We start from the raw sequence: 15,357 nt of genomic DNA, 5'->3' as shown, positions 1-15,357 counted from the left end.
GTGTGTGTGTGTGTGTGTGTGTGTGTGTGTGTGTGTGTGTGTGTGTGTGTGTGTGTGTGTGTGTGTGTGTGTGTGTGTGTGTGTGTGTGTGTGTGAGAGAGAAGGAGCATTAAAGAGGACAAAATCATACAAATGTGTAAAAGAATATATGTTTTATTGATCTATGAAGCAGGTTTCATCACTGATTTGGGATAAATAAGCACTGTTTGTGTTAAAAAGGAGAACAAATAAAGAAAAACGTTTTTTTCAGGGTAAATTTGACATTAATACATAAGAGTAGAATCATTTGTAAGTGTGTTGATCAGTATAAAACATTTCTTATTGTGTTTATTAAGGTTAATTCATTTAAACAGGCCCTTTATTAGATGCATGAAATCAACATGTGACAGCAAAACATATCAAAATTGTTCATTAATAGCGTAAAAATCTAAATTATCATTGTTTTGTCCTTAATAACAAAAGTGCATGTTCAGTTTGCTGCCGTGGAGAAAGACAGAACCCACGAAGAGTTCACAGATAAATGTTTTTTCTTTGTGTATCACTTAAAAAACAATTGGTCCATTATTATTAAAACAGCAGGAAAATGATTTAATGGTTAATTAATTGATTAACAGATTAATTGTTGCGGCTCTAAAGTTCATTGATTTTACCAAGATCAGCATTCGTGTGACATTTTCTTTGGCATTCAGAGCTGCGGTTTATTTATTTTAAGTATATATTCATTCATTATTTTCAATTTGATTCACTTAATTAATTACTTTATCATTATCATTCATTCATTCATGTTCAACCGCTTATCCCGGGGTCGCGAGGCGGGGTGGTCCACCCTGGACAGGACGCCAGTCTATCACAGGACACATAGAGACGAACAGAGACAGACAACCATTCACACCTACGGGTGATTTAGAGTCATCAATGAACCCAACACCTGCACGTCTTTGGACTGTGGGAGGAAACCGGAGAACCCGGAGAAAACCCACGCAGACACGGGGACAACATGCAAACTCCACACAGAAGGGCCCCAGCAGGGACTCAAACCAGGAACCTTCTCACTGTGAGGCGACAGTGCTAACCACCATCATCATCAGCATTATTTTATTCATTCTATTTATACATTTTAATCTATTCTATACATTTTTTCCTTTAGTTTTCCTGGGGCTGTCTTACCCGTGTGCCCGTCAGGTCGTGGGGTCGGAGGAGGCGGCAAAATAAGTTGAATCCTTTTATTCAGGGTTTCGTTTTCAGGGTGATGACGTCGGAAATATGACGACAGACGTTCAATTTAACGTCATTTAAAACCTTCAATAGAAGCTTTGAATGTCGGACGAGAGGCGATTGGGGACCGCCAATGTGGTCAAATGTGACTGATCCAGAGATGTTCTCCCGTCTTAACTCTCAAACGTGGGCAGCTGTTGGTATTTGACCCTTGACCCTTTGGTTTTGTACAGGACCACTGCACCGATCATGCCGACAGCTGCGAGAAGACATCCAGCGACGAACGCCAGGTTCAGATTCAGACTGACCGCTGGAGAGAAGAGAGAAGCACAGTTTGGATTTGAGCTGAAGTCTCAAACGAGGCAAGGTGTCGCTGTGAAGAACACACTTCCTGTTTCCGTACCTGGGCTTCCGGCGCTCTCTGCGGATCTCTTTAAGCGCAGAGGACCCTGGGAAACAAAGTGCCTCTCGCTCTGAATGGCGGCCTCTCTCTTTCGGCTGTGATGACTGTGACTGATGCATCCCTGCGAGCACCTGCTGCCGGGGCTGTTTGCTTCACACATCAGGACCGAACAGCTGATGTACACCTGAACGCAGCAGAACACGCTGTCATTAGAGCGGCTGTCGTCTCCTCTAGAGGGCAAATATCCGCGCTATTCATTTCTAAAGCTCAAGAAGTTGAATTCACGCAGAGTTTATCTGATTCACGATGTGAAATAATCTTTTATACTTTTATAAAACAGAGGAACTAAATCTCGAGACTTAAGTCAGCATCATCAAAAAAGACAACGCAGCATGAAGCGTGAATGCAATTTCCGTGATGATATTCCTATGTACCTGTCCACCCAATCAAATGAGCGTTAGATAACACTTGTTTAGAATGAAAAAGAAACTTAGGGCGCACTCACACTGTGCCTCCGTACCGTGCCCAAGCTCGTTTCACGGCTAAAGTCTAGTTCCTTTGAGAGTGTGAGTGCAACCGTACCACGCCTAGGAGCCGTACAGTTGCCGTCCACGGCCCGTTTGGGAGAGGTGGGCTTTAGTAAAGCACGTTTGCACGTGTACGAGCACAAGGCCTACGGCGGTTCTGAGGTCACTTCCTGTGCGCCTGTTGGGACGTAGAAAAAAGAAGGAGGGACCATGCGCGGACATTTCAAACAATGGCGGTGAAAGGTTCACGTTGGTGTGATGTGGAGGTGGAGTGTTTACTGCAGATTTGGTCGATGAAAAGATTCAAAAACAGTCGACAAGACGCACAAAAACTCAGAGGTCTACGGAAAGATCTGGAAACAAAGCCACGCATCGCCATGACGTCATCAATGCGTGTGACGTGTTACGGCGTGATGACTTATAGGCAGCAAGAAGCATTCTCCGAGGCCCAGGTAGTGTGAGTACAAACGGGCCTGGAGGGGGGGACAAGGACCCTAAAGCACGGGGCACGGGACGGAGGCACAGTGGGAGTGTGCCCTAAGAATCGGACCTATTCCTTGAAGCATTTACAGATATCACTGAGGCGTTTAAAGTCCCTCATCCGTTCTTTACCTGGTCGTGCAAGCCGATGAACTTGAAGGCCTCCATGCTGAACTCGAAGTTTCTCCCATGGGAGGGGGAATGGATCTGAACAGTCGGGTCGACTTTACACCTAACCAGAGCGAAACAACACAAACATCCTCTGTAAGTCTTTGCCTCACAGTGGGTGTTATCATAGTGGCAGAGGTTGTTCTGTATTGACATGATGAGATAAGGAGCACAGGTTGTCCTAGAGACTGCTCTCACATCCTGACATCATGCTGCGATGACGAGCCTCTAAGGTAACAGCAGGTGATCATCTGCAAAAGTGTTTCTCAAATGGGTTTTTTTTTTTTTGGATCACTGCAGCAATTCATGAGCTCTTTTTTAAATGTTAATTAAAAATGATCAGTCCTGCCTAAAATAACTATAGGATAATAAGTACAATAGAAAAATGTAAATGTAAAATAGAGGCAAATTGTGTCAAAATAGAAAGGAAAATGAGTCAGAATAGATGCAAAAGGACTAAAAATAGGAGCAAAATAACTACAAATAAAAGCAAAATAACCAAAATTAGATGCAAAATGACTAAAACTAGAAGCAAAATAACCAAAAGTAGATGCAAATTGTGTCAAGATAGAAGGAAAATGAGACAAAATAGATGCAAAACGACTAAAAATATAAACAAAATCACTAAAAATAGATGCAAAATGACTAAAAATAGGAGCAAGATAACGAAAAATAGATGCAAAATGACTAAAAATAGATGCAAAATGACTAAAAATAGATGCAAAATGACTAAAAATAGAAGCAAAATGAGTCAGAATAGATGCAAAATGTCTAATAGAAGCAAAATAACCAAAAATAGATGCAAAATGACTAAGAATAGATGCAAAATGAGTCAGAATAGATGCAAAATGACTAAGAATAGATGCAAAATGAGTCAGAATAGATGCAAAATGAGTCAGAATAGATGCAAAATGACTAAAAATAGATGCAAAATGAGTCAGAATAGATGCAAAATGACTAAAAATAGATGCAAAATGAGTCAGAATAGATGCAAAATGAGTCAGAATAGATGCAAAATGACTAAAAGTAGAAGCAAAATAACCAAAAATAGATGCAAAATGACTAAAAATAGAAGCAAAATGACCAAAAATAGATGCAAAATTAGTAATTGCCATAGCAGAATTTATAATTTCACTACTAAGCCAGTTTTGAAAAAGAGTTTACCATGAATTTAGAGATGGAGCATATTAAGTGTTACAAAGTCCTTTTGAAAAATACTTAATTTGGGTTCTTTACTGAAAATAGTTTGAGAACCTCTGAAGGTAAAACTCTCAAACCTCTACATAAATACTGTAATACCCCCTGTTGCCACTGGGTGGTGTACTCATGCTTACCCATTTTCAATGATGGAGTAGGTCGGCCGGTAGTTTGGGTTGTCGTAAGGTGCAGCTCGGCAGGACTCCACAAACAGCTCGGTGTTGTTGAGGGTGGAGGTCGCCTCTATCTCCATGTAAATCCTGCTCCCTACGTCGTACTCCAGAGGGTACGAGTTCGGATTGATCATGGTCCTGAACTGGTTGTTGGGAAAGAATTCAAACTGGTAGGTGAACGTGCCGAGGCCTTTCTCCCACACCGTGACCAGCGGCCTGTGCGCCGTGAAGCTCAGCGTCGCGTTGCCATGTTTGGAGTACTGGCAGTCGAACTTCACCTCCACCTGGTGTCGCCTGGTGATCAGGTCGTGCCTGTTGTCCACCGTGGTGATTTCGTTTTTGAAATACAGATATTCATCGTCTTCCTGCAGAGGTGAAAGGTTTGGTATTCAGTCCTCACACACACCAATAACTGAGAGAGAGCACGCCAGGTGATGAAACGCCGCCTTTCTTCTGACGACTCAAGGTGCTTTCACAGTGTTTGTCACATTCACACTGACGGCAGTCGACATCTACACACCATCTAATCTGATCATTCACACACATTCACACACCCATGCGCAGCACGAGGAGCAATTCGGGGTTCAGTGTCTTGCCCAAGGACACTTCAACATGTGGGGATCGAACCGCCAATCTCTAGAATGGAGGATGACCCACTCACACACTGAGCCACAGTACAAATAACTACAAAAAGTAACGCGCTGTCATTTCTGTGTAATCCACATATTTATTACTGTAGGGACATAAGATCGCAAACAGGCTGTTCTCGTGCAGTTATCGTACATATAACAACAACGAATGCACAGTAAATCCTGTGTATCCGACCATTTATTGTGTGTGTATTCCCCACTGTGAAAGAACGTGATGTAGTAGACAGCAAGACTTTAAGCCAGGGGAGCGGGGTTCAACCCATCCCCGGCCTTTTTGCAAGTAAGGATGAACCCTGGGCGCCTCCCTAGGGAGGTGTTCCAGGCACGTCCAGCTGGGAGGAGGCCTCGGGGAAGACCCAGGACCAGGTGGAGAGATTAGATCTCCACACTGGCCTGAGAACGCCTCAGGATCCCCCAGTTAGAGCTGGTTAATGTGGCCCGGGAAAGGGAAGTTTGGGGTCCCCTGCTAAAGCTGCTGCCCCCGCGACCCGACCCCGGATAAGCGGCTGAAGATGAGATGAGATTACCAAGTGTTTTTCATGCCGAACCCTAACCGTCACCTTTTGTCGGCTTAAATCGGTCACAGAACGCTGTTTTTTGTGTGTTGTTGCACTTCCTGTTTGGCTTTGCAGTCAGGAAGTCGTGTTTTTTCGTACACATTTCTCACAGGATTTGGTTCAGGACCTGCTCATACCTTAAGAACATGTTGCGGGAGTATGGTCAGGGGGGTGAGGGGGTCCTCAAACACAGGACTTCCCTGGACAGGAACCACAACCTTTCTTCTAAACCGGTATTTTCTTAAAGATTTTCTGTTTTTTTTTTGTTAAAGAGGATGAGACACAGCAAAGGGCCGCAGGTCGGATTCAAACTCTGGTCGCTGCCTCGGACTAACTGGGACGGGAACTCCACCCAGAGCCAGAGGACGCCCCAGTTGTTCTGGTTCTTAATCCCTGACCGTCACTTCTTTTCGGCCCACTCGTGTGTGATATTTCCTAAGCCATCATACGAACCCGGCGATGAGAGTACGTCGTGAGAAGGTTACCTCGAGCTGAGTGCCACAGGCGTTGAGTGGGATGACAGCGATGACGTGAGTGCTGTTGGAGTGTCTCCGCAGGCTGCAGACCGTGTTGCTGGGGTCATTGAGACGCAAGTGATCCTCCTGGAGTCCAGGGAATGAAGATTTATCCATCTCCACTGTCATCGTGGACTCCCCGCAGATCACATGGGCTTCAACTAGAAGACGAGACGGACATATATTTAATAATGATGCGGGGAACGACATATTTTTAATTATATTTTATGCAAACATTGATCCGTGCAGTTGTTATTTTATAGTCGCAGCCGAGTGTGAAACGGCTGGGATGAGGATCGGCACCTCTAACTCTGAGGCCATGGCTCTCAACAGGAAACCGGCGGATTGTTACCCCAGGTAGGGAATGAGTCCTGACCCCAAGTGAAGGAGTTCAAGTACCTCGGGATCTTGTTCACGAGTGAGGGGACGATGGAGCGTGAGTTTGGCCGGAGAATCGGAGCAGCGGGGGCGGAGCTGCAGTCGCTCTACCTCACCGTTGTGACCAAAAGAGAGCTGAGGAAGACAAAGCTCTGGATCTACCCTCAGTCCTGGTTCCTACCCTCACCTGTGGTCATGAAAGCTGGGTCAGGACCCAAAGAACCAGGTCCAGGTCCAAGCGTGTGAAATGTGTTTCCTCAGGAGGGGGTCTGGAGTCTCCCTTAGAGAGAGGGGGAGAAGTTCAGCATCCGTGAGGAACTCGGAGTAGAGCCGCTGCTCCTTTGTGTTGAAAGGAGCCAGTTGAGGTGGTTCAGGATCATCTGGTAAGGATGAACCCTGGGCGCCTCCCTAGGGAGGTGTTCCAGGCACGTCCAGCTGGGAGGAGGCCTCGGGGAAGACCCAGGACCAGGTGGAGAGATTAGATCTCCACACTGGCCTGGGAACGCCTCGGGATCCCCCAGTTAGAGCTGGTTAATGTGGCCCGGGAAAGGGAAGTTTGGGGTCCCCTGCAAGAGCTGCTCGAGACCCGATCCAGGATAAGAGGCTGAAGATGAGATGATGTTGAAATGTATGTCGTGTGATACTAAAGGTGTTTTCATGAATTCACGTTTTGTCCGTAAAAAAAATTAGAACTCCGTGGTTCAGGTTTTAGAGGGTTAACGCAGCATTCAGCATGTGGGGGAAATACACAGCATTACATTAAAGTGAACTAAACTATTTCCACTCACTTTGCTGTTTCTGGACCTCAACGACAACACACCTCATCTCCGACTGATAGATGCCAGACCTGCAAGACATCAGTGAACAGTGAGGCCGATTTACCAATGTTAACATCATTAGTGTGTGAGTTTTTTTGTCTCCTAATTACAAATAAACATTAAAAAGTGAACACGTTAGGTCACTTTACCCACAGTTCCACTTTTGTTTTAAGGTAAAGTGATATGCCAGTGTGTGATTTGTTGACATCTCTGTCTTTTATATATATACTTTAAGTGAAACGTATTTTCCCGACCCTCCCAAAAAAGTAGTTTAAAAAACTGAGCATAGTTTGAGGTTGAAAATGCAGATGGTACCAGCCTTTAAGTTCTCTAAGGGCGCACTCACACTGTCCTTCCGCACCGGGCCAAACAGGTTTTAAGGGTAAAGCCTAGTACGTTTGACCAGTGTGAGTGCAACCGCTCCGCACCTAGGAGCGGTACGCTTGCCGTCCACGGCCCGTTTGGGAGAGGTGGGCTTTAGTAAAGCACGTTTGCACATGTACGAGAACGAGCGTGCGCACGTGTACGAGCACGAGGCCTACGGTGGTTCTGAGGTCATTTCCTGTGTGCCTGTTGGGACGTAGAAAAAAGAAGGAGGGACCATGCGCGGACATTTCAAACAATGGCGGTGAAAGGTTCACGTTGGTGTGATGCGGAGGTGGAGTGTTTACTGCAGATTTGGTCGAAGAAAAGATTCAAAAACAGTCGACAAGACGCACAAAAACTCCGAGGTCTACGGAAAGATCTGGAAACAAAGCCACGCATCGCCATGACGTCATCAATGCGTGTGACGTGTTACGGCGTGATGACGTATAGGCAGCAAGAAGCATTCTCCGAGGCCCAGGTAGTGTGAGTACAAACGGGCCTGGAGGGGGGGACAAGGACCCTAAAGCACGGGGCACGGGACGGAGGCACAGTGGGAGGGCGCCCTAAGTTTTGACACACATCGGCTTCAGACTTCACAATCAATCCTGGACACATCTAAATCAGACTAAAACAACAATGGATTGAACAAAAACCTTTAAATATTTTACGCTGGAACAATAACAAGGCACAAACAGATCAATAACAAACAGCCAAACTGAGATAACAAGTATGATAAACAGGTAATGTTAATAACTGGGTATTATTTTCAAATATGAAATATTTAACGTTCTTAAATTTCTCTCCGGCTCAAAGAAATGTTACTTACTGTGAAGATGGGGTGGGGTGGTAGTGGTAGTGGTAGTAGTGACTCCATGTGGTTTGAGGGGTGGTTGTGGGAGCGTACCTACAAATGTGTAAAATCACGGTTACACACACACAGACACACCAAGCCCCCGCCTCAGCCAAACTGAAACTTTTACACATGTAGTTCTTTTACACATTGTTCTGAAACATATCCGGTGAGTTTTGCAATGAAACTTTAATGTAACGTTAAACTGAAATGAAGATGCTGTAGTGCCCTCTAGTGGTCGATTTGAATGAACAGGTTTCAGGTTCATATGTGGATCAATCCCCAACCGAAGCGACTTCCTGTTTGATCCAATCAGGAAGCTCCGTCAGCGTCAGTTCTCTGAGTGTCCACTAGGGGCAGGTTTCATAACAGAGCAGTTTCTCATTGAGCCCCATGTTAAACAGGCCGTTTACACAGCATCATTAAACCTGTTTAAGGACAAAAGAACATTCTAGTCTGTGTGTTTAGCTCAGATCTCCATGACAACACTGAGGGGGAGGGGCTAGTTTTTATTTTATTGGAGGTTAAAGTTTATGAATAATTAGGGGCGTGGCCTCTTGCGTGACAGCTAGCCTCTGGCCCTTACTTCTCCTCGGAGGTAAACGTCAGCCAGATGGAGGTACGCCCCTCCCCCCAACGTCACATACATGCCCTTTTTTGGTCAGAGGAAATGAGGCCAAGTCAATGGAGACTCCCGTAGGCGAGGACAATTGGATCAAGTTGAGAGAACGGACTTCGACGGAGACGCTACGTCTGTTATTTTACAGTCTATGACACACACACACACACACACACACACACACACACACACACACACACACACACACACACACACACACACACACACACACACACACACACACACACACACACACACACACACACACACACACACACACACACACACACACACACACACACACACACACACACACACACACACACTAAATAGAATGGCTTACCAGTCCATTGACTCAACAGCGAAGCAGATGGGGAAATAATCTCCAAGGTCTTCTGCCGTTGGCGTCCACCTGATGACGAAGTCTCCATGTGTGGTCCTGTGCTTGCTGATATGCAGAGGCCCGCTGATGATCATATCCTGAATTCTGTGTGAAATCAAAACAAGGAAAAACCAGACATTTCCTCCTTATTGCTGATGTTATCGTACTCGAGACAGGCCTAACTGATCACACTGGTTCTCACTTACGTTGAGTATGCAGCTTGTGCCTTCACTCTGATCTCCAGTTCTTTGTTGACCTCTGCACGGATGAGTTCCCCATTTCCAGGTGTTGGGGACAAAAACTTTGGCAAGTAGAGCCCCTCCTGACATGAGGGAGCAGGGGGGTCCACTGGAGTTTAAAAAAAAGAAAGCACATAAAGTAAGAAAACTGCCACTTTGATGCTGTTTCCAGACAGTTTATTTTTTTTGTGTAACAACAATTAACAGAGAAATCCAGGAGAGTCCCTAACAGCTGGACGTGGCTAACAGTGATTAGCTCGGGGCAGCAGGGTGAAGGCATTCAAAGGTCTTTTTTAACCACTAATGCTGCTGAAAATAACAGCAAACCTCTGCAGCAGCATGAGAAGAGTCCCTATACACAAAACAAAGCACCAATGGGCTCCTTCCTTTGGGATTGACTTTGGTAATCCACTTAGGTAAGTTGGTAAGATCTTTCAAAACACTCTTTTAATGAACTCTGGGTTCGATGCAATGTTGGTGCTTTGTTTTATGTGTTACTAATGATTATGTTTAACTACTGATTAATGTGTCAACTCATTTCTCAATTTCTCAATTAGTTGTTTAGTCTGTAAAATGTCAGAAAATGGTGAAAAACATGGATCAGTGTTTCCCGAAGTCCAAGACGATGCCCTCAAATGTCTGGTCAAACTTGGAGCCCTGACCTTTATATTTCTAAAAAAAACGTGTGTAACGTCACACGTGGAGGTGTGGTCGGAGCTTCAACATGCATGAACGTCTCAACCAATGAAGAAACAGGAAATCATCATTAAAATTTGCTCAGATAATAACGAGGACAAGTTAAACCTGACTCACCGAGTACGGAGAACTGCAAAGGCAGTCTGCTGAGAGGTTTAGTGGTGGGGCGCAGTGGTGCGGTGTATGGTGTAGTAGGTGGTGGAGGGGTTGTAGTACGCTGCCACCACCACCATGGGGTTGCCGCCGGTGCTGTAGTTGGACGCCACCACCACCATGGAGCTGTGGTTGGTGCTGCAGTTGTGGTTGTTGCTGCAGTAGTTGTTGGTGCTGCTGTTGTGGTTGGTGCTGTAGTTGTGGTGGTTGATTGCCACCACCACCACCATGGGATTGTGGTTGGTGCTGCAGTTGGACGCCACCACCACCATGGGGTTGTGGTTGGTGCTGCAGTTGTGGTTGTTGCTGCAGTAGTGGTTGGTGCTGCAGTAGTGGTTGGTGCTGCACTTGTGGTGGTTGATTGCCACCACCACCACCATGGGATTGTGGTTGGTGCTGCAGTTGGACGCCACCACCACCATGGGGTTGTGGTTGGTGCTGCAGTTGTGGTTGTTGCTGCAGTAGTTGTTGGTGCTGCTGTTGTGGTTGGTGCTGTAGTTGTACGCCACCACCACCACCATGGGGTTGAGGATGGTGCTGCAGTTGTGGTTGGTGCTGGTGTAGTATAAAACCACCACCATGGGTCGTAGGGTGGGGTTGGGGGTGTGGTTGTGGTTGGTGCTGGTGTAGTATAAAACCACCACCATGGGTTGTAGGCTGGGGTTGGGGTTGGGGGTGTGGTTGTGGCTGGTGTAGTATAGAGCCACCACCATGGGTCGTAGGCTGGGGGTGTGGTTGGGGGTGGGGGTGTGGTTGGGGTTGTAGCTGGTGTAGAATAAAACCACCACCATGGGTCGTAGGCTGGGGTTTGGGGTGGGGGTGTGGTAGGGGGTGGGGGTGTGGTTGTGGTTGTGGCTGGTGTAGTATAAAACCACCACCATGGGTCGTAGGCTGGGGTTGGGGTTGTGGTTTGGGGTGGGGTTGGTGCTGCAGGTGTAGAATAAAACCACCACCATGGGTCGTAGGCTGGGGTTGTGGTTTGGGGTGGGGTTGGTGCTGCAGGTGAAGGATAAAACCACCACCATGGGTCGTAGGTTGGGGTTGGGGATGGTGGTGTATTATACCACCACCAATTCCATGAGGATGTGGTAGTTGGTGGACTTGCTGGATATTGGATAAATCTCTTTCCCCTTATTGTCAGTGGAGCCCTTTGAGCTGTGGATCCATCAGAGTAGGACAGAGAGATGTACGTTCGTGGGTAGTCCTCCACCGCCAACTCAAATGCATAAACGTTGGGGTGGGCATAGGAGTAGCGGTAGCGTAATGTGCAAGAGTCCTATCAGTGGGAACATTTGGTCGTCAAGTGAGGCAAAGCATCAGTCAGGTATTTTACAAGTACAACAGATTTTCAACCAACCTGATCTAAAGAAAAGCCTGAAGGTCGTTCACACATGCCGCCGCACTCTCCACCTCTGGATGTCCCATATCGGCATCGAACTCTGTCGCCATCCGGGTCAAAGGACATCAGCTTGTAGTCCCGTGGGCAGTTCTGGGGAACTCTTGAATAGACACGCGACATTAGTTACTAACAGTCTTCTGCAAAAGGACGATCCTTTACACAAAAGGACCAAATCACCAGTGACATGCTGGCTCATTAAATGTAACCGTTTACCTGTGATTTATAATGAAGAGAGGGGGAAACAAGTTTTCCCCAAGCGTTAGATCGTCAGTGCTTGTAGATTGCACATGGTATTTTTTGTACTACCACCAGGGGGCGGCCAAGTACATTTTCCGAAGGTTAGCCAAAACCTTTCATGCAAAACTGAAGGGGCAACACGTTCACATACATAGACCCCTCCCAAAACGGCATCTATCATATGTAACATTGTCAAACGGCCCCACAGTGGCCATTTTAAACACCTCACCTCATCGCAGTGGCAGTTTTACCGTAACAGTTGCAGATTTAAACATATTAATTCTTGGTTAGGGTTAGCAAAAGATCATGGATTGGCTCAAAAGGACTCAGTGATGTAACTACGTCATGTACGTAACAAGAAGATTGAACGTGCTCCAGGTGCATCGCTTTGCACAAAATCATCCCAGGGTCCTGGAGAGTCGCTAACAGCCGGACGTGGCTAACAGTCATTAGCTCGGGGCAGCACGGTGAAGGCATTCAAAGGTCTTTTTTAACCACTAATGCTGCTGAAAATAACAGCAAACCTCTGCAGCAGCGTGAGAAGAGTCCCTACACACAAAACAAAGCACCAATGGGCTCCTTCCTTTGGGAGTGACTTTGGTAATCCACTTTAAAATGTCAGAAAATGGTGAAAAACGTGGATCAGTGTGTCCCGAAGCCCAAGACGACGCCCTCAAATGTCTGGTCAAACGTGGAGCCCTGACCTTAATATTTCTAATAAAAAACGTTACACACGTGGAGGTGTGGTCAGAGCTGCAACATGCATGAACGTCTCAACCAATGAAGGTGGTGCAGAAACAGGTTTCTTTTGTTAGTGTGGACTGACTGACTGGGGTTGTGGTTGGTGCTGTAGTTGGACGCCACCACCACCATGGGGTTGTGGTTGGTGCTGTAGTTGGACGCCACCACCACCATACGTATGTTAACTGTTATTACAAAGGCAATGCCCTTGTGAACCGTTTCAGTTCGAAATACAAGTTTTGATACATTTTTTAGGGACTAAATGCATCCAAGGACTTTTACCTAGTACTCAGCCAAACCAAGACAATACATGAAATGGTCATTTTGATGCTTAAACCTAACCGTCGCCTTTTGTTTCAACCGCGGGACAAACACAGATGTCAATCACGATGTTTCACCACATTTTAATAGTATCAATAACGAATTAAAAGCAAACTTACCAGAATAAAGAACACTTAAAAACAAACATCAGTGTGGTAAAAACAACCTTAAATGACAGAAACCCTCTTTGAGAAAAGCGCGGTACATCAAAGGACTTACCGTAGGAAAGGTAGAATGGCAACGTCCGGGGATCTGTTGGGGTTTCCAGTGTCAGATCTTGATCCCAAATCCACTTGAGTCGCTAGTCTCCAATTACCAGCCCAGTTGCGTGTTGGGATCCAACAGCAGCTAGCTGCCCTGTAACGCGTGGAAACAGTGAATGAGCCATTAACAAATTCCTAAACACACGTTCGAACCAGCAGCAACGATGTTGATTTAAGTGAAAAGAAGAGCTCACCTCAGTTGAAAAGGTTTGTCAGTCCGGACGGTTCTGGTACTGACTGTTTCAGTCTCACACCATTGGTTGTTGGATCGTGGTGCATTGAAGCTCCTGTCAAGTACGCCTCTGTCATTTCTGGTAACATTGCCACAGTCGCCGTTGTAACAGTACCACCAGTGGGAGTACTGACACCCATCGAAGGTCGCCCTGTTGCGAAAGTCCACCTGAGGAAAAAGATCACAGTTAGAGATCGTTGCACAACTGAAACTAAGGACGTTTTGATTTCCATTAAAGAAGTAATCAAGATATCACGGTCGCAGGTCCAAGCGTGTGAAATGTGTTTCCTCAGGAGGGGGGCTGGAGTCTCCCTTAGAGAGAGGGGGAGAAGTTCAGCATCCGTGAGGAACTCGGAGTAGAGCCGCTGCTCCTTTGAGTTGAAAGGAGCCAGTTGGAGTTGGACTTAAATACCTTTCTAGTCTTCTGACTACACAAGGTGCTTTCACAGTGTTTGTCACATTCACACAGACATTCACACTGATGGCAGTGGACATCTACAGACCATCTAATCTAACCATTCACACCACATTCACACACCCATGCGCAGCACGAGGAGCAATTCGGGGTTCAGTGTCTTGCCCAAGGACACTTCGACATGTGGACTCGGGGAGGTGGGGATCAAACCCCCAATCTTTCAAATGGAGGACGACCCACTCTTCCACCTAGCGACAGTCGCCCCCAGTTGAGGTGGTTCAGGATCATCTGGTAAGGATGAACCCTAGGCGCCTCCCTAGGGAGGTGTTCCAGGCACGTCCAGCTGGGAGGAGGCCTCGGGGAAGACCCAGGACCAGGTGGAGAGATTAGATCTCCACCTGGTAAGTTAAATATATTTGGAAGGTACAATATTTGTAATAAACTGAAACTAAAATGTTCCATATTCTCCCAGAAATATTCAGATTATAACGCGTCGTCTCTAATGCGTGATGGAAAGTCGCCCCTCTCACCTGAAACGTGCCGTCAGGGTTCCTCCCTTTGTAGCTGAAGGTCACGGTTCCTCCGTAGTGATGCGATGCAGACGCCAGTGAGACCAGGAGCAGCTGAAGCACCAGTGCCAGCGTGGAAGCCATGATGCCTCGACCTCACCTCTGCCCTGAGAGTCTGTGCCGCTCTCATCCACCTGCAGCATCCTTATATGCACTGACAGGCGGGCACGGGGCGGCCCTGCCAGCCTTAACGGTATGCTCAGTATGTTAAAGAACAATACACTGGCTGCAGAACTGGTTTCAGGGAACAAAACATTTTTGGATGTGGTAAACGCCTCATTTGAAACACCTACAATAAAAACAAGGAGCTCAATAACGAAACCGAACTCTTGTATGAGGAGGAATGCGTGCGGGCAGCGTGCAGACATCCTGACCTCACTGCAAATGCTGGGAAATGAAACTTATGATCACCATCATTGACACGTAGGACCGTTTTAAACTGATGTGGTTGCATCAAATAAAGGATTTTGCATACATCCACATTTCTTTACACCGTGCTGAGGAGCTGAATGCTGGGAAATGTAAAAAAAATAAAAATAATAATATGCTCAGATCATCATAAGGACAAGTTAAACCTGACTCACCGAGTACGGAGAACTGCAAAGGCAGTCTGCTGAGAGTGCTAGTGGTGGGGCGCAGTGGTGCGGTGTATGGAGTAGTAGGTGGTGGAGGGGTTGTAGTACGCTGCCACCACCACCATGGGGTTCCCGCCGGTGCTGTAGTTGGACGCCACCACCACCATGGGGCTGTGGTTGGTGCTGCAGTTGGAGGCCACCACAACCATGGGGTCGTGG

At 46.6% G+C, this 15,357-nt stretch overlaps 1 protein-coding gene across 1 annotated transcript; it reads right to left on the bottom strand.

The window, feature by feature from the left end:
• Positions 1 to 135: 135 nt before the first annotated feature.
• LOC310958994 (uncharacterized protein) lies at positions 136 to 14,671 on the bottom strand. The gene is made up of 14 exons (XM_083930159.1): positions 14,525 to 14,671; positions 13,542 to 13,747; positions 13,304 to 13,441; positions 11,744 to 11,885; positions 10,351 to 11,662; positions 9,505 to 9,646; positions 9,260 to 9,403; positions 8,274 to 8,351; positions 7,052 to 7,110; positions 5,856 to 6,046; positions 4,128 to 4,528; positions 2,758 to 2,857; positions 1,619 to 1,802; positions 136 to 1,525 (listed from the first exon to the last, which is right to left on the bottom strand). The coding sequence occupies exons 1-14, from the start codon at positions 14,645 to 14,647 to the stop codon at positions 1,389 to 1,391; spliced, it is 3,357 nt and encodes a 1,118-aa protein (XP_083786285.1). The 5' UTR covers positions 14,648 to 14,671; the 3' UTR covers positions 136 to 1,388.
• Between the last annotated feature and the right edge of the window lie 686 nt (positions 14,672 to 15,357).

Source organism: Echiichthys vipera (genome assembly GCF_963691815.1).
Source record: "Echiichthys vipera genome assembly, chromosome: 1".
In the NCBI taxonomy this organism is placed as follows: domain Eukaryota; kingdom Metazoa; phylum Chordata; class Actinopteri; order Perciformes; family Trachinidae; genus Echiichthys; species Echiichthys vipera.
The sequence above is the reverse complement of the archived record's forward strand: the minus strand, read 5'-3'. Positions and strand labels throughout refer to the sequence as shown.